The 27,572-nt window shown below is 45.3% G+C and overlaps 2 protein-coding genes across 5 annotated transcripts in view; one reads left to right on the forward strand and one right to left on the reverse strand.

Annotated features, from left to right (window-relative positions):
- Positions 1-27,169, reverse strand: QTRT2 (queuine tRNA-ribosyltransferase accessory subunit 2). Of its 3 annotated transcripts, XM_067546066.1 has the most exons (10): positions 26,762-27,169; positions 25,143-25,372; positions 23,015-23,070; positions 16,943-17,019; positions 14,380-14,589; positions 13,092-13,291; positions 9,818-9,969; positions 6,403-6,520; positions 4,816-5,092; positions 1-27 (listed from the first exon to the last, which is right to left on the reverse strand). In XM_067546066.1, exons 1-9 carry the CDS (start codon positions 27,026-27,028, stop codon positions 4,861-4,863), a joined length of 1,542 nt encoding a protein of 513 aa, XP_067402167.1. In that variant the 5' UTR covers positions 27,029-27,169; the 3' UTR covers positions 1-27; positions 4,816-4,860. The 3 variants fall into 3 exon arrangements, with proteins under 3 accessions (XP_067402167.1, XP_067402166.1, XP_067402168.1); XM_067546065.1 differs by lacking the exon at positions 1-27 and having other exon boundaries at positions 3,680-5,092; positions 26,762-27,167; XM_067546067.1 differs by lacking the exons at positions 1-27; positions 26,762-27,169 and adding an exon at positions 26,182-26,683 and having other exon boundaries at positions 3,680-5,092.
- The window catches only part of CCDC191 (coiled-coil domain containing 191), a 45,633-nt gene continuing 45,132 nt past the window's right edge, over positions 27,072-27,572 (forward strand). For both annotated transcript variants that reach the window (XM_067546063.1, XM_067546064.1), the window contains exon 1: positions 27,072-27,184. In XM_067546063.1, coding sequence (XP_067402164.1) covers positions 27,122-27,184 — 63 coding nt within the window. In that variant the 5' untranslated portion in view covers positions 27,072-27,121. The remainder of the gene's footprint in view (positions 27,185-27,572) is intronic.

A 27,572-nucleotide genomic window follows, 5' to 3' on the forward strand; every position in this document is an offset into this window, starting at 1 on the left:
CAACAACAAAAGAGTTCCTCCCCACTACTGAAAGAAAGAAAGTAACTTAGTTCCCATGTGAGCCAGTAACTTCTTTATTCCAGTCTTGGTATGGCCTGTTTTGGGCACTCGAACAGATCCCACTCCATTCTGTGCAGGCCTTGACGAGCCCAAACCATCTCAACCTCCGCTTCATCCCCCCAGACACCCATCTCCATCCTCTGATCCACACCGTGAAAGCCATCTGTAGCTCTTCCATGACACCTGCTCAGTGGCATACTGTGGGTCTCTGGCACCCGGGGGCAGTCATCTCTGAGGTGGAAGGTAGAAGTTAGCTTGTGCCCAGCAGAATAGTGGGAGCAGGGGAAAGTTTGGCCAAGGATCTAGGAACAAACCCCTTCCCACGTAAAACATCAGTGGGCTCTCATTAAGCAAAGCAGATAGGATTAGGGATATAAGCTGCTAAAAGTTTAAATGGTGAACAGCAGTCTTATCGTTTAATGATTTAATTAAACCCCTGTGGGCTGACCCCCAGGTCCCAGCTGAGAGCAGCTGTGGGGGACTACTCTGCTCTTAGGTCCCAGCTGGGAGCCTGGGACAGTCGTGCAGGGACTTCTCCCCTCCCCGATCTCTCCCAGCTGGAAGCTGGGCTGCAGCTGTGTGGGGACTTCTCCCTTCCCCTTCCCTGTCTCAGCCGGGAAGCTGCAGCCTCCCCAGTCCCAACAACTGCAGGATAAGTTAACATTTAACCGTTCTAGTTTTAGAAGTTTAAACGGTTAATTCATTAAAAGATTTTTTACATCCCTAGATAGGATCTTGGTATTTAAGGTGTTTTCTAAAGGACCCACATGCTGAAAACTGCAGTGTATCTACCTTGGAAGGATGAAGGGCTAAGATAAAAACTGATGAACCTCATATATGAGATTCTAGCAAACTTGATACTTAGACCCCTACGCCATCGCTTTTGCTGGAATGTGTTATACGCGGTGGAAAATATTAAGGCTGAGATTTTCAAAGCTGTCTAACGGATCTAGATGCCCAATTCCCATTCATTTCAATGTGAACGGAGCATCTAAGTCCCTTAGACGCATCATTGGAAATCTCAGACTTAAAGTTTAAAAAAGCCAGGTCAACCACACAGCGAGCCCCTCCATCCAAATTACAACCACAAAGTGCTCTGTGGAGTATTCATACATATACAGGCATAAAAAACTGCGGAGCAGAGGGAGGGGCATAAGCAAGGGAGAGGGGATGGGTTTTTTTACTGAGCTTTTAAATGAGATAGAGGTAGTGAAACAGAGACCTATAGAAATTATGTCAGCAGCCTTAGATAATGTCAGTCTGTCTCTTGCGTCACAGATCTCATTCCTTATCAGTTTAATTAAACTGGATGTAGAAATGACAGGGCAGCCAGCCTTCATCGCTCCCCTTACAGCGCAGCACAGAAGCCATTGCATCTCATCTGATATGCCCTAATGGGGAGATGGAGGCCGATGACCTTGTACCTTCTAACAGACACCCTTCATACTATGACAGCTCCAAGGTAGAAAGAGCAGAAGCCTTTTGCTTTGGTAGGCTGTTAACTCTTCTTTATCCCTTCATGCTGAAGCCAGTTCTGCCTGTCTATGATGGAGTTATCAGAGGGTTTTAACTCCACTCCCTCTTTGTCTGATGGCTGTTACCAAGCCTGTTTCCTAGCCCCATGCCTATGACAGGTAAAGGCAGGATAGCAGCGTGCGCACAGGAGAGCTGCATTACTGATGAGAGACAAAGCTCCCTGTGAATTATGCGGGCCACCTCAAAGCAGCACCAATGAATCCTTTGGACTGCTCTGCACCATCATCAATTCTATGCATCCTGTCCATGTCACAGAAAAACTATTTCAGAAACAACTTAGAGGGGGTTTAAATTGTTGATTGGAGCCAGGTCATGACTGAAAATGAGCAGGGCTCGGGGAAAAAAAAGAAAATAGCTACTATTTAAAGCATCTCTAGAATCTACTCAACATTGATTTTCTATCCATAAGAATGTCATGATTTTAAAGCTCTATGGACCTGCCAGGTTTAGACGGAAATTGTGCATTGTGTACAAATCCTGTTGGCCTGCAGGGTCACAAGATATCTGCCCTTAAACCTGCCACTGGTGCAGGAGTGAACATGGCCTGAAATGGGTATTAAGCCTGGGTAATTTGGCGGGAGGGAAAGGGGAAAGAGAAATTACACGTTTTAGGGAAAGGAGGAAATATTTTGTGTGTCAGACTGATCTGAATTTATAAAATGAACAGATCTTTCAACTGCTGAGAGGATGGAATAATAAAGTAGCCCTGGGAGTGATGAAATAGTGAGCAGAGTGCAGGCAAAGTGGTCAGAGAAGCATGGTAAATATGATTTATCACATGGCGCTATGAACTATCGCCACCACATGTGGTACATAGAACAACAGTCTACAGCTGCTGCTCAGGGCTACACAGAGCAGCTGAGATAATATTGCAGAATATTACGCTTCTGTGCCTCACCTGCACACTTCCACCCCTTGCTTCCAAAAAGCTTCCAGAGATGGCATTCTGTGCCAGGTTGGCACTCCACTCCTCATCCCTTCTAGTTTTTGCTTCTCAGTAACTAAACAAATAGGGAGGGGAAATTGCCTTAAAGTGAGGATGATTATAGGCCCCAAATGAAACTAGGTGTCTGGTTGGAAGCAGATCTGAGAACTTGCTCAGTTATCAAGAAAAGGGCTGCTTACCCCTCTGTTCAGAATCACAGAACACCCTCAAATAACATCATATATAGCACAACCTGGTCTATGGTCTGGGTTTTCTCCGAGGCATTTGAGATTGACCACTCTTAGAGCATGCAAGCTAAACCATTGCTCTGTTCCAGTAAAGACAACTCACCAAAGCAAAATATCCGAGGCCATGTGTTAGGGATGGGTGTGGAGGCGCTCCACACCAGAAGCAGTTCCCACAGGCTTTCTGCTTAAGTAATTTTCAGGCCTGCAGAAGGCCTTTGGTATCTGTGGGTGGTGCGATTCTCATGCTTTTTTGGAAATGCTGCATGCACACCCCTTTTCTGGGAGCACCAGATGATAAGAGGAGGCAGTTCTGTAGCTCCCTCCCCACACCAATCTCTTTGGGGTTTGTTTGACCTGCACATGGTATTCAAGAAGCACAACCACCAAAATTCTGGGATCACAAGGTGTGGAGCATGTGTCCTCTCTTCCATTTTGCATTTCCATGCAGGGGCACTCGGAATCAACCCCTGAACTGGTAGATGTAAACATTTGCATTAGCTTTGGTTTTGATCCTAGTTCCCAACTGGTGAAAAAGAAAAATAATCCATCTCTATTCCCTAACCAAAAACCCCCAACCAACCAACCTGTCACTATAATAGCACATGCCAACAACTCAAAAGAGTAAGACTAACCTTAAAGGAAATTAAAGACTGGCACATAACACGGTGTAAAAAAGAATGTAAATCCATAATGCCCAAATAAAATCAGGATATGGGAAGGACGTATTTGTAAGGCTGACATAAGACAGACTTGAAAACTTCCTTGTGCTACTGAGCAACGTTTCTTAAGGAGAAACAAGTGCAACTGCAACTCTCATGTAGGTTTTAAGACCATAAGAATGAAGCAGGAATTAATACAGGGAAACCTTCTGGCCTCTTACGCTTGTCAGAGTAGGAAGAAATTCAGAGAGTATGAGAAATAGTTTTATTGATGTTTTCATAAAATGAGATAAATACATCAATGATTTCAGTGTAAGGGACATAAAAATCTGTTAAGAAGAATACAACAGTGCAAACGAATATTAAAAAAAGGAGTCATGTGGTTTTAAAACAAGGCCTTGGCCTGTGGTCTCTCAATCATTTATGTGGCTTCATCTCACGTGAGCATTTGTGTAATCCACTGGGATCTCAGCAGCCACATGTAGCCAACATAACCGTGGCATGCTCCATGCCATTCATATGCCACTATGGGAGTGAGATCCTAGCTCATAAAGGCAGAATAGGAAAGAGCATTAAAAAACCCTGAAGCAGAATATATAGCCAGAAAGAGTATTGATCAAATACCCAAAGAGCCACAGAATGGGACCAGCCCTGTTGCTGGTGCTCTGCAGTACCATACCAGGCCAGACCTAGGTTAGAGGGTCTCAGACCGCCAAGGGGGATTGGTGCACTGACTTAGTGGCAAGTGCTCTGCACTGTGACATCGGAGAAAGCTATATGCGACCCGCTTTTCCTGGACTAGAACAGTGAGGTGACACGGAGGAGAGAAGGAAAAGGGGCTGGGCACTGAACAGCTTCAAAAGCCTCCCATGGAGCCCTTGTCAGTAGGAGGAATGTTGGTCGTGGCCTTGAGAAGACAGGTATTAGGATGGGGCTGAACCTCATTCCAAGCAAATACATGAAGACTCTCCCTTCCCTTGTCCCCCACAGGGATTTCTTTAGATACATACATCCTAACTACACTGACATTCATTGGTTACATTCACTGAGGTTGAAGCTACAGCCTAAAATGGCAGCTGGGAGTCTCCCATAATGTATTTGTTTCCTTTTTTCCCCACCCTAAGCCTGATAGTTCTGTTGCCCCTAGAAATGCTATTTGGTCACTGAATATACAGCTAGTTGCACTGGTCCTATAAGCCTCTAGAAGGTCTTTTCCAGCTAGTCTGCCTTCCAATTCCTCCACTTAACTGGTGGGGGGGGGAAAAAACCTCCTTTCCTGTTTTCTAGCCTCACAAATCCGGGAGACACTGCAGGCACTCCAGCTAATATGATCCCAGTGGGAGGTGACAAAACCTGGAGCCGCCCCCTTTCATCAGTTCTCTCTCACCTCTACTTCCCTACACTCACTGGCTTGGTATGCATTTCCTGAGTCTCAGAGAGCCTGCCTGAAGATGAGCTCCTTCAGTTGATTTAGCCTGTTGTCTCTCAGTGCATCTCGGATGGAGCGGAAGAAGCTGAAGTAGTGCTGAAAATTATGCATCATGAGCAGGACGCCAGCCAGCAGCTCATTGGTCACCAGGAGGTGATGGACATAGGCTCGACTATGGTTCTGACAGCAGTAACAGGTGCATCCATGCACCAAGGGACCAAAATCATTCCGGTACCTAAGAAGGCAGAGGGGGTAGAAGGGCAATGGGGAAAAAAAATTAATCTCAAGTAGTAGGAAACTCTCATAGTTACCAGGTAGCAGCTATTTGGTAGTCTGAGTCAAAAGCTTTGTGAATTTCAGTCTAGCTCTTAGGGGACCACATCAGACTCCTCCCCACATTGACACTAACTGGTCCCTTGAATTGAAAGAGCACTGCATACAGGTTCATGAACTGAGTGCAGTAAAGCCTTGTTTTAACTCCAGTCAGCACGCTGTGAGAGTGGTGATATTACATCCACACTAGAAATAAGTCAGAGAACAGCTTTGCTTGCACTACTATATGGTATTATCATGTCAACAAATTACTGCTGCCTCCTTCTGCTTTTAAAGTCACACGGCCACTGCATCACAACACACTAAAGTGAACTGACAGACCAGGAGGATCAGGGGAAATAAACACCATATCCATGAACGAAACTATGTGAGAGCAAACATTAAGGGCCTGACCCAAAGGCCACTGACATCAGTGGGAGTCTTCCCATTGACTTCACAGGCTTTTGACTAAGGCCTTAGCTGAACAGAACAATGGTTATAATTGAGTCTCTTCTGAGGGTGCCACACCACTGGTATTTGAATCATTTTCCATATGGGGGATCTTTTCATTCACCTGTGAAATGCAGCATTCTCTGGGATGGTAGATTAGATCTTCGCTATGTTCACCAGTTGCACAGTGGTAACATTGCTGATATTATGGCGGGTGGAGGGAGGGAAGGAATATAGGCCAAGATGTTCAGAAGTGGGGTGCCTCAATTTTTTGGTGCCCAGTCTCAGACATATTAAAAGGGCCTGATTTTCAACAGGTCGGGGTTTAGCACTAGCTGAAAATCAGGTCCCTCCAAGAAGTCTCAAATTGGGCACTGAAAAACTGAGGCTTCAACAATCAGCAGTCACCAATGAAAGTCTTGACCATAATCTGACTGTAATCTCTGCACGCTAGAATGTGGCCACAAACACTGTAAAAATTGCCGTGGGATTTTTAGTGACTAAATGGTCAGAAAAACCTGATTTTAAGTCATTTGAAAGATGGCACCTTCAGTGGTGCTGTCCCCTAATATCAGTCAAGGGCATTTGTCTAATACCAATTCAGCGGGAAAAGGGCCACTAGTTCAGTGACCAACAACATTTCCTGCAGCACCCTCTCTCTTCTATGGACATTTCCCATGCAACGACTCTCCAGATGTGACTCTGCAAGGACGATGAAATCATAGCTCAAAGTGAGAAGGCTGCAGATGCTATTTAAAAGCCACCACACACAAACCCACTTACCTTTTCTCCTTCAAAAATATCTCAAATGAAGTTATTTCTGGGTCAGCTTTTGATGTTTCATTTATGTCTTTTTCATTGGCATTTTTTCCTGCATCCTGGATCCCATTTTGTTTAATGACTGTAACAAAGCAATATCACTTCATCAATAGGCAGAAGTGGGCAAGGAAGGGTGTTCTGACAAGAGGCATCTCAGCTGCCCCCTTGTGACCGACGAAATGTCTATCTCCATTATCCCCCTATAATTATCATATGACAGTTAAGCCAAAAAAATTTTAAGTGATCAAACTCAGACTAGAAGAGAGAGGTGGGAGGGAATCAGTTAATCTGATAAAAGTTCAGAACTGAAATAGTTGCACAGTTTTTTGCTAATTTGACCTTAATTCCTTTTATTAAAGTCATTAAAAATCCTTGCAGTCTAAACTGCATTTTGTACAGTGTAAACAACGAGAGTCCTGTAGCATCTTAAAGACTAACAAATCTCTGCGGGCATAAGCTTTTGTGGGCTGCAACCCACTTGGTCAGATGCAGGAAGTTCCCTCTGGAACTTTGTACAGTGTGTGATCACCTGTATTTTTTATTTATTTAACATAAGATCCTAAGAATGACCATACGGATCAGACCAATAGTCCATCTAGCCCAGTATCCTGTCTTCCGACAGTGGCCAGTGCCAGATACTTCAGAGGGAATGAACAGAACAGGGCAATTTATTGAGTGATCAGTCCCCCATTGTCCAGTCCCTGCTTTTGGCACTCAGAGGTTTAGAAAGCATGAGATTGTGTCCCTGACCATCTTGGCTAATAGCCACTGATGGACCCATTCTCCAGGAACTCATCTAACTGTTTTTTGAACCCAGTTATACTTTTGGCCTTCACAACATTCCATGGTGATGAGCTCCACAGATTGACTATGTGTAGCATCAAGAAATATTTCTTTTTTTGGTTTTAAACCTGATGCCTATTAATTTCATTGGGTGACTCATGGTTATTGTATTATGTGAAGGGGCAATAACATTTCCTTATTCACTTTCTCCACACCATTTATGACTTTATAGACCTCTATCATATACCCCTCTGTCATCTCTCTTCTAAGCTGAACAGTCCTCATATGGAAGCTGTTCCATACCCCTAATCATTTTTGTTGGCCTTTTCTGCACATTTTACAATTCTACTATATCTTTTTTGAGATGCATTGACCAGAACTGCACATAGTATTCAAGGTGTGGGGATACCATGGATTTATATACCAGCTTTATGAATTTTCTGTCTTATCATCTGTCCCTTTCCTAATGGTTCCGAACATTGTCAGCTTTTTTGATTGCCACTGAACAAATATTTTCAGACAGCTATCCACAATGATTCCAAGATCTCTTTCTGTAACAGCTAATTTAGTTTTGTATTGTTGGCACTATATTTTTCAATGTGTATTTGCATTTATCAACAATGAATTTCATCTGCCATTTTGCTGCCAAATCACCGTTTTGGGAGACCATTTTGTAACTATTTGCAGTTAGCTTCTGACTTAACTATCTTGAGTAATTTTGTTTCATCTGCAAACTTTGCCCCCGTTAATCCCTTTTTCCAGATAATTTATTAATATGTTGAACAGCACTGGTCCCAGTAGAGATATTTGGGGGACCCTGCTATTTATCTCTCTCCATTGTAAAAGATGACCATTTATTTCTACTCTTTGTTTCCAATCTTTTAACCAATTATTGACTGATGAGAGGACCTTCCTTCTTACCCCATGACTACTTACTTTGCTTAGGAACCTTTGGGGAGGGACCCTGTCAAAAGGCTTTCAGAATGTCCAAGTGTACTATATCAACTGGATCATCTGTGCTGATCCCTTCAATTAATTCTAATAGATTGGTGAGGCATGATTTCCCTTTATAAAAGCTGTGTTGATTCTTCCCCATCATACCGTGTTCATTTATGTGTCTGATAACTCTATTTTTTACTACGGTCTACTTTAGTTTCAGTTCATTTGCCTGGAACTGAAGTTAGGCTTATCAGCCTATAATTGCCAGGATCGCCTCTGAAGCCTTTTTTAAAAATCAGAATTACATTAGCTATCCTCCAGTCATCTGGTACAGAGTCTGATTTAAGCTACAGTTTACATACCACAGTTTAGATTTAGATTCTGCTGGAGTTGACAAGGGATTCATGTGGATCCAATCCACTTTCTGCAGTTTCTAAGTTTGATTTTTTTTTTTTTTTGCTTTAACAATTTAAGTCACAAAGTCTTGACTGTGGTGGCAGTGATAATGCAGTTATGGATGAAGATTCCAGACCTGGATTTTCAGCAGCACATAATTTTCTAAATCATTACCTTGGTACCTGAAATTTCTCATGCTTGCTCTCAAGGCAGAGGGCATGTTTCCGGAAAATTATTACTATTATGTATTATTTGTATTGTGATAGTGTGTATTGTGATCCATTGCCATGGATCAGGACCCCATTGTGCTAGGTGTTGTACAAACACAGAGCAAAGAGATGTTCCCTGTGTCCAAAAAGCTTACAGCCTAAATGTAAGACATGTGGATACAGATGGATAGATGAGGGAGCTCAAGGAAACAATGAGACAATGAATGTGCTGAAAGTCTATTCAGCTGGTTTGAATGATCCAGGCATAAAAAACAAAACTAGATTCAAGCCATTAAGAGAACTCTTAGATATGGTTTGTATTAAAACACTTATGTATTGGAAGAATTACAGCCTCTCTGCATTTCTGAGACATTTGGTGGGAGCATACATAATACCAAGCCTTTACTCAGCCATTTAAGCAGATATCTTGTGTCACGGGGATTTGACCAACCTGCATTATTTTTGGCAGCATTTATATTAATCTAGGGAGCAAAACAGGTGAGGCAGGGAAAAGAACCACCCAAGAAGACTGGCTTCCCCAACACTGCCCAGCTGGAGAGGGAGAGAGGAGCTATATTACACACTGAATTAGACACAGTCATGTGCCTTCAAATCCCATTGAAATGTAAAGGCCCAATCCTGTCCTGCTGAAGATAAGGGCAGTTCTGTCATCAACTCCAGTGGGCACAGGCCCAATGGGAGATGAAGGGACTCAATGCATGACAGGATCAGGCTTATAAAGGCTTCTGTACAGTGAACCTCAGAGGATGTAAAACCATGTTTTGGTTAACTGGGTTTGGATAACCCAGGTCCTAAATTAAGGCCTCAAGTTCTCTCTGCTTAATTTCATCCTAAGTACTACCCAAAGCAATTTCTGTCTGGAACAAGAAGGACTCAGCTATTTTTCTTCAACTCCAGTGGTCACAATACCTTTTCCTGTGACAAATAAGGTACAAGGAAGATAACTGTGGAGCATGAACCATGTTGGGTACGATACCATTGATGTAACGTCAGTTTACAACCACAAAGGCAAAGCTGTCACAAAAACCTACCTGCAGCTTCGGGATCAGGATTGTAATCGTAGCTGAAGGATAGGGCACAGCCCCGCTCTGTCACTTGGTAGGGGAAAAAGCTCTCAAACACATCCACTCCTCTTTCGATGCACTCAAGTACTTCATCCGGCTTGCCAATACCATGGATGAGTCTAAGAGAGAGATACAACAATATTGTTCTAAAGTGTACTGAATGGAACTCACTCTCCAAGGACAGGACACAGGTACACAGGAACTGCCTTAATCAATGGATCAGACCTGAGACTCAACCAGTCCAGCATCCTGCCTCTCACAGTGACCAGCACCCGATACTTCAGGAAAGGCATAAGAAACCACAAGAGTGGACAACTGTGGAATGCAATGGAACGTGTTTCAGCCAGTGAAAACAACAACATGTGAGCCTTGCAGTTGCTAAACAGGGTGAAAGTTATCACATGGGCTATCATCAATCATGATGCCATGCTTCTCCCACATGCCATCTGTCTGGTACATAGCAGCACAGCTGAATTCCCCTTACCTCCCAGTGCTCACTGTTCTGCCTTTGTCTGGATAGTTACACCAGCCACACATTAACTCAATGATAATGTGAAAACCTTATCAATTGTGTTTAACATGATTTGGCTCCCTCCACACGCATGTACATTGATTCTCTCTCATGATCCATCTCACACCTTACGCTCTGGGTCAGATACTTTGTTGCTGAGCCCTGGGTAGCAACATTCTGAACCATGGGTAGCAAACGGTTACCAGGTATGGGGATTTATTTACTACACCTGGCTTCTAACTGCTAATGCACCATTCCATGTGTTGAAGGGGGCTCTCAAAATCCAGCAACAAAGTCACAAAATCCACCCCAAGGACAGTGGGCAGAGATGGATTCCCAAAGCTGGAACCTGCAAACCCATAGGTAATGTTAGTGACTTTATTTGGTTGTAGTCTCCCTTAAGGCAATGGGACTACTCATGCAAGTAATATTACTTGTCTTTACAGAATTGGATCCTCAGAGCACACGAGATGAATTCATTCTCATTTCACCCCACTGTCCCACCATGGTGCATTGGAGATAATCTACAGCTGATCCTCAGTAGAAGGTATTTGGAAGGCTAGGGGAGTAGCTTCCAACAGGTGCAAAGGAAGTTAGGGGGATGATACATGTCAGTAGTGGGGAAGTAAATGTGTGCTTCCTTTTTGTGGGAGGGATCAGTTTTCCTCTCCCTTCCTCTGCACCCCTCCCCATTTCCAGTCAAATGTGCCCAGTTCACCCAAGAGGATTTCCTTTCAGCCGATTTTCCACAAGAGGCAATTTCCCCCAACAGCCAGTGTTATGAACTCCCCCTGGGACTTGGCAATCCAGCTGGGCTCTTCCTGCCTCTTACGCCATCAGTGGTAACACAGACATTGGTCATATCCAAATTCAGCCAGCAGCTTTGTTGAGGATAGGTGAGGCAGAAGAGAATACAATAGTTGTACTTTCCCGCAGGTGCAATGACTGTGCTGACAACAGTAAAAGCTAATGTAGGGTAATGAACTAAACAGATCAGTAGGAAAATACACAAAAACTGAGAAGTGCAGTAATAAGGTGCCATTTTTAGTCAATTTTCTGACCATAATTACATAAAAATCCTGTATGAGTATAGAACATGGATGGGAGAAGCTTACAGGATGATTTTGTTACATTCCATGCTCCTGTGACAAGAAGAAAATTGTATGTAATATTTAAACAATCAGTATTTATTATACATGTGATTGACTCCCTGACTGCAATTTTTTTTTATAGAGGGCAAGGGTACAACATCTTCTTGCAGCTGCTGAGATTTCTGAGCATGCTCTGGTCAACATGAGAAGACAAAGCTTTTAAGCAATAGCTTTAGGTAGCATCTCTCATCCTAAATGATCCCAAAGAGCTTTAGAGACTATGTACATAGGCTACATTCCTTCACCATAGAAACACAGCCACCTCTGGTGTGGGACACAGCAACTGTTTTTTGCCAACTACACCACACATTTTTAACAGGGGTATGTGTGTAAAATAGCTTCTATAACTAAAAATAGGGAAGTGGGTTGTAAATACCAAGTGAAATTCAAACAGGACCCCCATGGCTAACACCTTTACTCTTACAAAGAGTGGTCATGATCACTTGTCTGAAACAGAAAAGTAAATTATTTGATAGATGAAGTGGGTGCACTTGTACAGTCACCAAGGTTACCTGGGTTTATAAGACACTAAAGCTCATTGGGGAACCTATTTAAGATGACTTGTGTTGTTGCCATCCAAGCTTTCTAATGGCAAGGGAAATGGAGAGCTCCAAACTCCAGGAACTGCTGAGCAAGAGAGAACGGCAAAGCTAGAACCATGCTCCTGCATTTCCTCCTCTTTGATCACCATAAACTGAGGGTTCAAGTCTTAACAGCAGGTGGCCAGGACAAGGGGGTGCTGGGAAGGCAGCTCAGCTAGAAGAGGTAGCAGTGCCTGAATCATTCTCCTCATGAGACACCGAAAAAGACAGCATTCGTTGAGTTGAAACATGAGATCAATAAGAGCCACAGAAGGGTATAAATGCTCTCATCCCCTCCTCCCAAAAGACTCCAACTCTCATGCCACTCCTAGTATGCACTGGTTTGTGTTTTCTGGAGCCTCTGGCATATTTATAAACATTTTTGGGAATCTTGAATGAATGTCCATCATTTGTAAGATTTCAGGGTATTGTTACTAACGGCTAGAGCCAGGCACAATTCATGCAGGCAATGTGCAAGCGTTCCCCACCCTGATCTGCCAATACCCCTCACTCCTGACCTGCAGCCTCCCTGCTACTCCAATTCTCTGAGGGGACACAGATATAGCAAATCAGGTAGTAGTTTTTGTGAGGTGGATAAATTTCACTCCAGATTGTGACTGAAAACTATTTTTAGCTGTGTTCCAAGTTAGTCATGATCCATGGAGGCCAAAGGTGAAAAGCTCGTACCAACTCCACCCATGATTCTGTCTAGAAATAGGTTTGAACCCAAACCCTGAATCCCTCCCAAAGGAAGAGCTCACATCCATACTGTGGGCTGTTCCACATTTCTAGCCCTGTGCCAGCTACGCCTTAAAAGTAAAATTGGGGCCTTCAAAGGCGTCTAAATCTTATCTCAATAGCATAGGACACAGCATTTGGCTCGCACAAGAATCTGCAAGAGAGTGAAATGGATTCCCTGGACACTGTCAGGAAGGAGCCTGTGGAAATTACCTAGAGTAGAATAGGTGGGTTTTGATCTATCTCCCCTTAAATCTGACCTTGGTTTATCCTCTGGCAGCTCCGCTGTCACCGAGGCCATCAGTTTCAGCTTGATCTCTTTGGCCATCGCGTGTCCCTGAAAACCATCCAGCAGGAAACCACCCACAGGTCGCTTGGCAGTCTCTCTAGCCGACCTGAGTCTCTCCTCCAACACGTCCCCGCCTTCAATCACTCCAACCATCACACTGCTCTGCAGCTCCTGGGCCAGGTACAAATTACAAACATAAGAGAAGCGCGCTTCACCAAACCAAGCTGTTCCAGGAAAGCCCACCATCACCCAGGAGCTGGTGCGTTGGCACAGGGTCTGGACACTTGGCACTGTACATCTGCTTTCCTGGCACCGCTGGGCTCGGTGGTAGTTGAACCTTCCTCAGCTGTACCACTTAGGACATAGTGTAGTCGAGGGGTTAGAACAGGGGACTGGGAATATGAAGGTTCTGTTTCTGACTCTGCCATCGACTCATTTTACCTCTGAATCTCATTATCCTTATCTCCCATAAAGTAGTAATAAGACTGACCCACCTTTGCAAACTGCCTTGTGTTTCTTAGGTGAAGGCTGCCAAGTATCAGTGCGGAACACATTAGGGAGACCCGGCCCCAATGCCTTGCTACTACCATGGCTGTCACCCACCACTACTCATGTCCCATGGCCTTTCAAGGGATTTCTAGTATCAACTCCTGGCAGCCCTAGGCTAGGCCCTTGGTCTTACTAGTCCAGGTGCCCCCACCACTAGGAAAAGGGGAAGCCTCTCAGACCCGTTGGAAGGATTAAGGAGTAGCATTGATGAGTCCTGTTCAGTTCCCCCTCAGCTTGGGGGACCTGTAGCTGCACGACAGAGCTTGACAGGGTTAAAGCTGGAGAAAATAAAATGGAGAAGGAGGCAGGGTGGGATCTCTGATTTCTGAACAAGGAGAACTATTCCTTCCTCTACACAGGAATATAAAGTGACCCTAAAAGAAAGGAGTGCACTGTCCTGTGAAAACAGGAGTTAAAAGCCATGGAGGCTGAATTCCCCCATCATCCCTAGGTATTGGTTCCTGTGGGTCAAGGATGAGTCACAAGGACAGGGTCAGATGAGGGAAGTTTGCTGGGCTGCTGCTTGTGTTGTGCTTGATCTGTGGATAGACTAAAGACTTCCATCTCCACTGCAGCCCTAAAATCACACAGGTCTAACCCCACTGTGTGCACCAGGGGTTCTTTTGCTCACACTCTGGGTCCTTCACAAGGCTCAGCACACACAGAAAAGCAGCTGCAGTGCTGCTGCCCCTGATACATTAGGACCTTACTGGTGATTTCTCCTGCAGCTGAAGGCACTCATCAAGGAAGGAAAGCGACCGGTCCACAGACTTCCTGGCTCTCTTTCTGGAGGTTTCACCAGAAATAGTGTCTCCATCAGAGAAGCACTGGAGCCAATCTGGCTGGAGAGCACGCTGCATGCTCATGAACTTGGAAGCTGTCATTTCCACACGGCCCCCATATCCCCATAATGACACTGTCTGTCAAGAGAAAGCAAAATGTATGTTAATTGGAGAGGTTAAGAAACCTTCAGGGGAACAATGGGGTTCTGGTAAAATTCCTACCATTGCAAGAACACTTCCTGGGACAAGCTCTCAAAGGGTACATCTCAGAAAAGCAACGTCTTCTAGCATAAGGCATGAAGGTCCAGTAGTTAGAGCTGGAGACTGGGAATCAGAAGTGCTGGGCTCTGTTCCTGATTATGACACTAACTCCTTGTGTGACCTTTGGCAAGTCACATCATCTCGTGGCTCAGTTTTCCCATCTTTACAAGGGGTTGGCAACACTAATCTGCCTCCCTGGGATATTGAGAAAACAGACATGAGAGCTGAAGTGACTTTCCCATGGCCACCCAACAAGTCAATGTCAGAGCAAAGAACATCACCTAGATCTCCTGAGTCCCATCCTGTGCTCTACCCCATTAACAGTCCCTAGCTGCAGCAAAATTAATTGCAAGTCATTTTGTAGTGCCTACACACACAAAAAATAGTCTTTGAACAACAAAGTCATACATACACACACTCCTGAGGGCAATTCCACCATGTCCCAAGTGGTCAGACAGGAGACCTGAAATTAAATTCTCTCACATGTTCTCACTTTCTTCCTAGTAGGTCTGTGTGTGTAGGCCCTCATCTTCTATTTTCATTACTCTCATATTATCCCAAGTAGGCTTTTTATATTAGAAAGACAAAGCATTGGCCCAACATCATAATTCTTACATGCAAGCTTCTGAGCAAAGGGGTCGGTCTTCAAATGCCAGCCTTCTTCAGCATCACATGTGGGCCTGAACACTTCAGTTCACAAAGGGCTATTGAAGCTGTCACGACTATGGGCATAATGTGTTTACCACTATCTGTGGATAATGTAATTACATTGTGTGGGCTGCCTGGCAATTACTCTAGCTGAGTAGTTATTGGTCTTGCAACACTTGTGATCTTAGATTTTTAATGGACATCCTAGTAATTTAGGACTCCACATTTAAAAAAAAAAAAAAAAAAAAAAAAGGATTTTACAATACCTAATATGAATACATGTGTTTTCATAATTTTGTATTTTTTTTTTTTTTGGTTCACAGAATAGCTTTTCTGTATTTAAATATAAAATTCACTCTTCTGCTGCATTGGAAACCCATAATAATCAGCACTGTGTTAGTGCACAAGACCCACAAAGTGAAACTCATCAGATTCGTTTAACTTCTCAACAGTTTTGTTTTTTACCAGCAAGGCTATTTTATTTAATAAAACTAAACATGAGGAATGAGATGGACCAAATGACTGGTGAAGGGATACACAGCCTTACACCACAGATTCAGATCCAACCTGGGACACTGATTTTGCAGAGCAGAGCTTTATGACCAAAGTCCCATTAACTTTAAAGAGACTTCATACCAGGGTGAGCACCTGCCAGTGCAGATCCAGTTACAGTATCAGGCCCCAATAGCCTGATCTTATTTCCTTTGAAGTCAAAATTGCCACTGACTTCAATGACATCAGGATCAAGCCTTAAACCAGTAGCAACAGAAAGTTGTGGCCATCTGACAGTATTGCAGCCTGTGTGAAATGAGTTGGGTGGGACTCAGCCCAGTTCCCAGGTGTCACTACCACAACCAACACTAATTACCCCCCTTTGTTGACACCTTCACCAGATATTTCCATGACTGAATGGTCCATGAAGACTAAACTCCTTCACCCCACCACCCAGAGGTGGCTTCTCCAGGATTGTGGCACCACAGTAAGCAGTAGGGGCAGGGCAAAGTGCGTGTGAGGAGCCTGAACTGCTGCTGTATATATTCTGTGAATAAACACAAAAGACTTCCCACTCTTGGGCACTCATGCCATCACCAATTTTCCCCTTCATGTGGTCCTCCTGGATGTGTGGCTATACAAGTGAGACCTAAAATATTATATGGCTTCATGGGGCTCCATGTTTATTGTCAATGGCTCCAGAGCAAATTTGCTCAGTTTACAAGCCACGACTTTTTTAACAGACAAGTTATCAACTGCACATGAATCCGGTTTGCTCATCCATATCTGTGTGGCCCTACTAAATCAGCAGACAGGACGTGGGCACCCAAGAACAGGTCTGGTGTGTAACGAAGTGCCCTCTAGTTGACCATACCTCCACTTAAAACTCCATGTGAAGGTGGTGGGAAAAATCTGAACATTGTATCCCAACATATATTGGGTCTTTGTCCTATAACCCCACAAAGGGCATTCTGTACCTGACTAAGCAGGGTACACACAATGGTAGACATGGACACTGACTCTTTGGCATCTGGGATACATAAGTTCTGTGAGGTTTAAGTTAAACTCTAAGTTTTTTAACTAACCATACCTTGTTGCTGTTGTAGCCAGGTGGACAGGGGGTAACAGGGTCATGGAGGGAGCAGTACATCACTGACTCTGGCATACCTGGGGCACAACAGAAAAATAAATGTTACCTGTAACCTTGTAGATCACTAAGGCTACATTGGCAACTTGCTAAGAGATGGCTATGAATTTACAAAAAAGGTAACCCAGGAATAAATGCACACAACTGGTATCTTTGGCAGAGACAGACATGGCTTGTTTGATCTCTATAGCAACAAAACATTCAGCTGGACAGCCTTGTCCACACTCTACTAGTTACAGGGGGAAGAGATGAAAACCAAAGCAGCAGTAGCCTTTGGATTGTTTACTTGATTAATGCTATTGCTGCCAAAAATAAACCAGACGTAATGACAGCTGACTCACTTGTCCGCTGAACCAATGCTCTGGGGACATCTGACATCGTCTAGGCTGGGTGACTTAAATAGTCTCAGACCTGGAGTTTAAAGGAAGGGCAATATATACACCAAGATAGTTGAATGAGCTACAGCAATGAGAGATTTATGATCATTTCACATGTAACAGAACAAGCTAAATGTAATGAATAAAACAAAGGTCTCCACTTAATAGATATAGGTAGAGATTTTCAAAGCCATTTAGGGGATTTGACACCTAGGCTGGGACTTTCAAAGGAGCCCAAGGAGTTTAGGTACCCAAATGCCACTGAAATTCACTGGGATGTGAATTTCACCTAACGTCCTTAGACCTCTTTGAAAATTCCAGCCATAACTTCCACTACAATAAATGAGAGGTATCTAAATTCTCTTGGTGGAATTAAAAGTCTCTGCCATATTGTATAGAACGGAACGAACATCCCCAATAACTAATATAATTACACAAAAGCCTAACTGGGCATTCTCTACACACTCAAAACTCCCTCCAGTAGGAGTTCTGGGTGCATAAGGAATGCAGAGTAAGGTCTTTGCTTATGTAAATATATCCCTAATCAACAGAAGGGACCCAACAAATTTGTGTATATAGTATATACCATAAGAAAATGACATAAGGAGAACATGAAGGTTGCAATGTTAAGAATTCTAGAACCAGGAAATGCCACAGTTAAGGTTTCATGTGCAAACAACTCCTTTAAGGATTCCCGGGGACCAAGAAGGATGACATTGGTTAAGTGCTGCTAAATGGCTGCAATGCATTGGGGAAAGAGGAAGACAGGAAGATCTGTCTGTCAAAGGCCTTGTCTACAGTAGAAAGTGTTGTTGAAGCAAGTTACTGTTATGATCAAAAGGCACCATAATTACACTTGTGCCCCTCCACACAGCACTCATTATGTCCCTGAAGTGCATCCACAGTTGGTGCTTTAGCATCGACAGTGAGAGCACTGCACTGTGGGCTGCTATCCAACTGTGCAACTCGCCACCTTAAGCCGCTCAGAGATGTGGGAAGATGGAGAGATCGCAGTGCATAATGGGTGCGGGCTCAAAGTCCCATGATGCAGTGATTTCCATCCTGTCATTAAATGGGTTTCCAATTGCGTTTCATGGCATTTTTCCAATGGTCCCAATTTCCTGCAAACCCACCATCTCTATCCAAAAGAATAGATCCTGCACTGGTTTCCACTGTTGTTCTCAGTGTTCTGAGCACATTGCAGCTGGTTGAGTATATCATGAGCTCCCAATCAGAACAGGAATCTGAGGTGCCTGACCTGCTGTGTGCCATGCAAACAAACAACGCTGGATTACTGTTTGCATTCATGGAGCATCTGCACATGGTGCACCGTCACTTTTGGGCACGTGAAACAAGCACTGAGTGGTGGGATCGCATCATTATGCAGGTCAGAGATGATAAGCAGTGGCTGCAGAACTTTCAGATGAGCAAAGCCATCTTCATGGAACTCTGTGCAGAGCTCACCTGTCCTGTGGCGCAAGGACACCAGAATGAGAGCTGTTTTCTCAGTAGAGAAGCGCGTGGCGATTACCATGTGGAAGCTGGCAACTCCAGACTGCTACTGGTCGGTCTCTAACCAATTTGGAGTCAGGAAGTCCACCGCTGGATCTGTGTTATCACAAATGTGCAGCGCCATTAATCACATTCTGTTACAAAAGACAGTGAGTCTTGGAAATGTGCATGAAATAGTGGATGGTTCCACAGCAACAGGATTCCCTAACTGTGGCGGTGAGGTAGATGGCAAGTATATCCCAATTTTGGCACCAGACCATCTTGTGATGGAGTACATCAATAGAAAAGGATACTTCTCTATAGTACTGCAGGTGCTTGTGGATCACCGTGGGCATTTCACTGACATCAATGCAGCTTGATATGGGAAGGTGCATGATGCTCGTATCTTCAGGAACACTGGCCTGTACAGAAAGCTGCAAGCAGGGAGTTTCTTCCAAGATCAAAATATTCCAATGGTGGATGTTGAAATGTCCATAGTAATCCTGGGAGCCCCCAGCCTACCTGTTACTGCCATAGCTCATAAAGCCTTACACGGGCAACCTGGACAGCAGCAATAACAGGTTGAGCAGGTGCCAAATTACCACTGAATGTACATTTGGCAGATTAAAAGCTCACTGTCGATGTCTTTATGGCAGGTTAGACCTAAATGAGGAAAATATTACCATAGCCGCTTGCTTTGTGCTCCATAATATTTGTGAAGCTAAGGGTGAAAAGTTTCGCTTGGGCGGAGTGCAGAGGCGGATCGCCTTGCGGCTGAATATGAACTTCCAGATGTTAGGGCATAACAGGGGGCCATCTGAATTCGGAAGGCCTTGAAGAGCCATTGTGACAATGAGAGACAATAAGATCTCTTTGTAAACAGCACTGTGCTATGTTATGACTGCTATCCAGCTTGCACTGTATATCAATGTGACCTGTAACCACCGTATGCAAGAGACAAATAAATATTTCTTAGTCTTCAAAGACATTCTCCATGTCTTTATTAAATAATTATTCACAACACACAAAAGGCTGGGCTGGAGGAAGAAAGCAGTGAGGGGCAGTGTGAGCTAAGCCAGCTGGGTGTAAGTCCAGCTATCATTCTGGAAGCTGTCTGAAAGGTGGAGTGAACGGGGTATTGAGATGGGCCAAGAGTTTGGTAGGAATGTGTGGGTGGAATTTGGAGAGGGCATGAAAAGTATTGGCTGCCAGGGAGGACGAGTATGCATGAATTCAGTCTGCAGCATTATTAGTGACTTTAGCAGTTTCATTTGCTTCTCCATTACTTTTATCATGTGTTCATATCCTGCTAGCACTCGCTCCTGGTTTTACCTCCTCTCCTGTCTATCAATTTTCTGATTTTCGGACACAGCATCTCCATGTCCTTTTATCTTTTTTTTTTTTCCCTCCCTCAGAGGACTGGAGGAGTTCTTGGAACATCTCCTCTTTGCTTCTCCGTGATTGTTTTGTATCAGCTGCAGGTGTGGAGGAGTTTCCCTTTAAGGGCACATCTGTATAAGCACAATAAACAATGAACAGAAGCATGATTGTGAGTGCAATAACAGCATTCGTTCATTACTGTAAAATACACCTCTTTCTCACTGTTCCCAGGCAAGCACACAGCTCGATGATCAATCACGGGCATGGTGAATTGTGCCCAGAGGAGGGCTCTCAAGCTGGGGAAAAGGCTCTGGATGATTGTTTGGGGTATTGATTCAGGTAGACAGGGACAAATTTCAATTTGTGCCACCATATTCCACAAGCGGAGGTCACAGAAGACAAAATCTCACTCCTGAGAGTAAACAAGAATGCTAGGTGCATCTCTTCCATGCGAGCAGCTTCAAACCAGGTCCCTATGCTGCTCACCTGTGTGCCGCTTGGGTCCCTACACAAGTGATTGCTGATCGTAGGAAACTTTCTCGCGCCAATGGGGGAAGAAACAAAGCACTCTGCTGAGGAATCTCCGGCAGAGGATTGGCGAGTACCTCCAGAAAAATTTCCTTGAGATCTCTCTGGAGGATTCCTGTGAAATCTCGGTGTGCATTAACACACCTTTCCACCACACTGTCTAGCTGATCAGGGGAATGGGAAGCACATGCAAACATAACTACTGTTGTGCATTTCTGTCCCTTCAATCAGCTGTATAATGTAACAAAGCAAAGGACAGCTGTACCTCATGTAACTGAGCAGCATCACCTAAAAAAAATCACTTGCCTGAGCTCCCCTCTCCTGCATCCTGCACACCAGAGCCGGAGGGCTGGGACTGGCTCAAACTCTCCAGGGTCGAGAAGAGGTCCTGGCTCCCCATTATCAGCAAATGATGTGGTCCCCTGCTCCGCACTGACCTCCAACTCGATCTCCTCATCTACGACTTCTTCGTCAGAATTGAGTCTGGTGTCCACTGCCCATGGGCCCACGGAGGTATCCCATGGGTCTTGGCAGTGGAGGTGGGGTTGCTGCCGAGGATGGCTTCCAGCTTCTTATAAAAGCAGCAGGTTTTGGCTCTGCACCAGAGTGATGGTTTGACTCCCTAGCCTTTTGATACCTATGCCGCAGCTCCTTGATTTTTGCACGGCATTGCAGCATGTCCCATTCATAGCCCTTCTCCGCCATTAAACAAGAAATTTGACCATATGTATCCAAGTTCCTTCGGCTGGAGCAGAGCTGGGACTGCACAGCCTCCTCCCTACAAATGCTGATCAGATCCAGAAGCTCCGGTGTGCTCCAAGCAAGAAAGCATTTGGTGCATGGAGCTGCCATGGTCAGCTGGGAAGATGAGATGTGAGCTCTCCACGCCGACCAAGCAGGAAGTGGAATTTCAAATATTCCCAGGACTTTAAAGGAGAAAGAGTGGATGGCTGCAGGGCAGCAGAGTTCAAACTGACAGCCAGAGCAGTCAGGATGGGCACTGTGGGACAATACCTGGAGGCCATTTACCATGACATAACCAAGCCTGGTGTCTACACTGACGCTTTGTCACTAAAAGTTAGGTGCAAAAAGCTCTACGTCTCTCATCGAGGTGATGTTATTTTGTTGCAAAATCAAGGGGGTGGGAAGGACGGGAGGAGGGAAGATTGCAGTCTGTACACCACCACTGTTTTGGCGCAAACAGCTGACTTTGGTCGACAAAAGTCTGTAGTGAAGACCAGCCCTAAAGGTCAAGAAGTGGTGCACTGGTTAAAGGTCCCAGAGCCCTTACTTCTCTTTCCCTGGCTACCTGGAGGGTGAAGAGCACAACTGGTCTGAGCTCCTGTGTGTTTCCTCCTGAAACAAAAGGAGTATTCCTATAGCCACACACCCACATAGAGCAATGCCAAAAAAAAAAAAAGGCCGAGAAAAAAGGGAGCAAGATTAGAAGTTTGGTGGGATAGGTAAATGTGAGCTCCCGACTGGTCCAAGGGGATAGCAAGATAAATTTGTCCACATCCTTGAGCTTGCCCTTCAGGAATTTCTGTAGGCCTGTAACATGGTTCCTTCCCAAGACAGCCAACCAACAGTACCTTCAGTTAACAGATCTGCTCTAGGGGCAGGAATACCTGGCAGGAGATACTACCACTTTTCTAAGTGAGACTGACAGGTCCTGTGCTGTTTTGAGGCTGAAGGAGGACTTCCAGATGATCAAATTAACTATGATTTTGTTTTGTGGGTGGAATAATCTAGGCCAGATTAGCAGGGACCTGAAAGCTGTTACTATCTGGGGACTGAGTAAAGAAATTTCAAGTGGAAGAGGTGTTCACATCACCAAAAAAATCATCACAAATAACACTTATTAACACTCACAGCACAGAGGCCAAGGTCTGAAAAGTCCAGGGACACTGAACTCCCTTCTTAACCCAGAGCTGGGTCCCTCCAAGTGAGTGCTGATGCCCAAAGCTGGGGTGTTGTGGAGGAAACTGTAACTGTGAATAAGAGAACTTCAGTCTCTATTGTACTGAGTGTAATAGTTTACAGCTGCATTAAATCCAATTTGAATAGAAAAAATAAAGAGCCTCCCACACAATTCATTTGGGATCAACAAGAGATTTGCACTCAAGTTTCTAGGGAAGGATGGCTTGTGCCCTAACTCACTGCACCACTAAGTATGGAAGTACAGAGGATGCATTAGATGAAATCAGACTGCATCTAAATACACAGAGAGAGCTTTTACCTATAAATTTCCCAATTCCTTCTTTATAGTCCTCCAAGACTTCATGAAGTTCTGCCCTGTGTCCAAACATAAAAGAATACATGTTAGAAAAAAATTAATGAGAATGAGCCCGCAGAGAGGACCGTGGATGAGCTAATTCCTCAATATGTTAGAAGACACACACTGATCTTTGCAAAAGGAACCTTGACGTTTCAGCCACAGAATGGAGTGAGATGGAGGAATGGCATAGTCACTACACCAAATCTCACAAGATCTTGTTGTCCCTGTACCTGCAAGATGGAGCTGTCATGTAGACAAGAGTCAGGTTTCTTTATTAAAGCATTATCCAAACTTGGATTAGACTAGACAGTGGAAAAGAAGCCTAAACCCTGTGTACACTACAACTTTCACCATTTGTACCAAAGTGGCTCTGCACAAGTGTGGAGTTACAGGTCCCAGTTTTGTCAAAGTATGTGCAGCCTAAGAATACAGCTCTAGGAATTAGATGAGACTGTTCATTAGAGTTTTACAAAAAAAGTCATAAAGAAACAGGGAAAGGGCATTTACACTGTCCTGTTGGCTTTTCAAAAAAAGACTTCCCCTTACATAGATCTGCTCCTAGCTCTCATCTGCAATAAATGTGCAGCAACCTATTCATCCCCCAGAAAATCCAACCATAAGGTAGAGAATGTAATGGCCAATATTTTGGCTGATACATCAGGGACTGAATTGGGGACCTCGATAGCTAAAAAAAAAATTAGCTGCTACATCTTGAGCTAAAATGCCAATACTCTCTAGCTAGGGCTATAACAGTCTCACATCCAGTGTGGATCCTCACATCCAGTGTGAGACCTATAACAGACATTGATCAATAAATACAAGAGGATTTAGTATAAATCAAAGTTCCTTATTCAAAGTCTGGCTGCACACGGTTGTCCAAAGTCACATTGCAATCGACCAGTTGGATGATGTCACAGCTGCGCACCAACTAACAATAGTTCTGACCTCATCACAAATGGAAAAATGGAATAGGGACTTCATCATAAATGGAAAAAAAATTATTTTATTTTATTTTTTACTAATTTTACTGTCTTCCTCCCTGCTCCTTTTCAATTTCAATTGATCATAATCAACTTTGATTTCCTTTTAAAACATTACAAGGCTTTACCCAAAAAGGCACGCAAAGTCTAGAGACCCCTCAAACACATTTATCTTGGACAGTCTCCTTTCCTTATCTTGTTCCCTCTTCCTCTCAGCTCACAATAAAACTAAAGTGGAAGTTTTTAAATCAGCTTGAAGTTCTGCCCCATGTAGTAAACTTCAATTTAAATGCTGCCAACCACTTCTCTGGCACAGCAACTAGAACAGAAGAAGGTAGATGCACTTCTGTTTGAAGTCCTGCTAGTAGCTCTCCTAAAAAGCTCCTTTGGGAATGCGGGAATTTCTGTCTTTTGTGCCAAGCACTATAAGGTGCTCTGAAAGTTATAGACATAGATGATTTGCATGTGAGACACTTAAGGTTTCTAAGGTAGCAGACACCCCTTCTGTGAATCTCTTGGGGTGTATAACTAACTATTATGAGTAAGCATAAGATTCGGTCATGGATTCTGTGACTTTCTGGGACCTCCCTGACTTCTGGGGCAGGGCTGGAGCAGCTGTCACATCCGGGATCACTGCCCAACAGAGGATTGGGGGCCAGCCTACCAAAGCAGTGGCCAGGGTTGGGTCACCTCCCCTGGGGCTGGAGCAGCTGCAAGTCCCGGCAGCTGTGTTTTCCTCAAGCCCCCAGAGTATTTTTAGTAAAAGTCAAGGACAGGTTGAAGGCTTCTGTGAATATTTGTTTATTGCCCACGACCTGTCCCAGACTTTTACTGAAAATACCCGTGACAGAATATTAACCTTAATTATGGGGGTTGTTGTTGCTTACCCTGAAACATCTAGTTCAGGCCACTCTTGGAGAGAGGATACTCAACTAGATGTGCCATTGGTCTGAGTTGGAATAGCTGTTTCTCTATGATTTCATTGTCCTTATGAACATTAATAACATAAGTCTCAAACCCTTCTGGTGAAGCAAGGAAGTATTATTTCTTGTTTCCAGTGGGGAAACTGAGCGCACAAAAGCAGTGTCCCAGCTGGGCATGGTACTTACAGGGTTGAAAGTGTGAGCTGTACAACGGAAGGAATTTCTTTAATTGCCTGCAGTGTGTCGTGGGTGAGGTGTGGTGGGGATCCTGTTTTGGTATACAGCAGGCACCCTGGAAGCTCCATGGTTTGAGTCCCATTCTTGCCAAGGTTTGTCAGTGTCCCGAGACGACACCCACTGACCACTTTGGAGAGAGACAACTTCATCCTGATTAACTGGCAGACAATATGCAGGTCCTTTAAAGAAAGAGAATATTTAGGCAGGTCTTTCTCCATCAAAATGTTGGGTTAATATTTCTATCTGTAAAATCTTAGAAACTGAGGGAAATGAAAAAGTAAATTGTTTCTAAGGTTACTGGGGATTTCCCCATTGCAATACACCTGCAATGGATCCATTGGTAACTGTGGGGGAAGAGGCAGCTCACAAGAGAGGCACTGGATCTGTTCCTAGTTCTGCTGCTGTCTGCCCTTGGATAAGTCTCTTCATTTCTCTGTGCTTCTGTTTCCCCTCCCAACCTCTGCCTGCCTTGTCTATATAGATTGTAAACTCTTCTGGCCAGGAACTCTCTCTCATTGTGTTTGTACAGCATTTAGTGCAATGAGACTTCTCTCTCTACTAGGGCCTCTGGGTGCCAACACAAATTATTATTATTACTTAGATTAGTCAAGACTAAGGAAGATTGGGAGGAATTCCAGAGGCATTTAAGCAAGACAGAACAATGGCAGATAAAATGCAGTGTCCGTAAACGCAAGGTAACGCACACTGGGAGTAATAATCTGAACCATTCACAAACACTGGGGGTTCTAAGTTAATTGTAAACATTTAGGGGGAAAAAAAGCCCTGGACAGTTCAAGGAGAACTAATCTGAATGGACAGCGGTGCTTTAACAAGGCAAACAAAACACCTGGCTGCTAAAGGAATAGGATACCTTGCTGAAGAGTTGCCGACTCTCCTGATTTTTAAGTATCCCAATCTGATTTGTATCCCAACCGCCAACATTGCCCATAAACCCCTGAACACTGGAGTCACACGACCCCCTTCGCACCTCAGCGTTCATTGTAACAAGGCAGCCTCCAGCCCTCCAGAGAAGTTTGAAAACGGGAACCCTGCTCGGCGCTCAGAAGGCGAAGATACCTCCAGAGGCGTTGTTGTTGTTGTTGTTATTTTAAATCGTGACTTGTTCAGCCAATCTCTTCAGGTATTTATTTTTGGGGGTGTGGGGGAGGCCCAAGGCAGGACATGTGAACGCGCGGGGGGGGGGGACTCCCCGGGGAGCAGCCCCCAGTTTCCTTCACGCCCCGCCACGTGCTTTTGTCAGGGTCTTTCCATAGCCTCTTGCCAGAGACTTCCTTATTATTTCATTTCATTTCATTTCACACCCCGGGGGGGGAGGGGAGCGAGAGTCGGGGCCCCCCCACCCCCCAGCCTGAAGGAAGCAGGTGGCAGGGAGGGACCGGAGGCAGTTGTGTTGCGTGGCATGCAGAGCGCTGCGCGAGCCCGTCCCCGCGTGGCGGTTGCGGTAGCGCGAGCCGGGCCCAGCTCTCGGGGCGCTGTGACCTGGGGGGGGGGCGAATGCAAGTGAGCGACACAGCGAGCAGCCGCAGCCTTCCCTCCCCCGCTTTTACCTGGCTCCAGTGTGGCAGGGGATGGGGCGGCCCGTCGCCTGCGTCTAAGTCGCTCGTCTGCCCGGGTCCAATCAGCATCCGACACATCATCACTGAGAGACGTACCGGCTCTCTGACGCGTGGAGGGGCTGAAGCGGCGGGGGCAGCGCCGTTGTTGCCATAGAGAAGAGACCCTGATGGCGAGGTGCATTCTGGGTCTTGTAGTTCGTGCTGGCCCTGGTTTCCGCGGTCCCTCGCCAATGGGGAACTCCGTTTCCCAGGCGGCATCGCTCTCCCGCGTGGCTGGGGGGGGGGGAGCGGGGCGCGAGGGAGGACTCGGAGGATGCTTGCTGCGGACTCTGTCCACTCCGAGACTTGGCAATGGCCTTCTCGGCGCCCAGGCCCCAACTCTATCGCTGGCAGCGCCTCACGGCCAGGCCCAAGGTAACGGAGGGGGCGACGTCAGCCCCCCCAGTGTCCAATCCGGGAGCCTCCTCGGCAGTCAGCGCTGCCCGGGGGCGCACGCGGGGCGCCCCAGCCAATCCCTGCCCCCAGCTCACCGGCGCCCAATCGTGTCCCACTCTGGGGGTCACCGCCGCCCGGTCGGGGTCATCCCACTCAGCCCCCGCCTGAGTGTGTGGGGCATCCTGGTCACCGGCGCCGCCTGCCGGCCCAGCGGGGAGCGCGAGGGCGGGGATCGCTGCTGCGCCTCAGAGTCAGCCGAGGAATGTCCTGCCTGCGCTCTGCCCCCGGCCTTCCTGGGGCGGCTCCTGGCCCAGGGTCACAGACACCAAACCCACCTGGGCTTAGTTTTAACCCAGCCAGGGCACGT

Source organism: Emydura macquarii, unplaced genomic scaffold (assembly GCF_026122565.2).
Source record: "Emydura macquarii macquarii isolate MOO-44397 ecotype Brisbane River unplaced genomic scaffold, CSIRO-AGI_Emac_v2 contig_1119, whole genome shotgun sequence".
NCBI classification, from domain to species: Eukaryota; Metazoa; Chordata; order Testudines; family Chelidae; genus Emydura; species Emydura macquarii.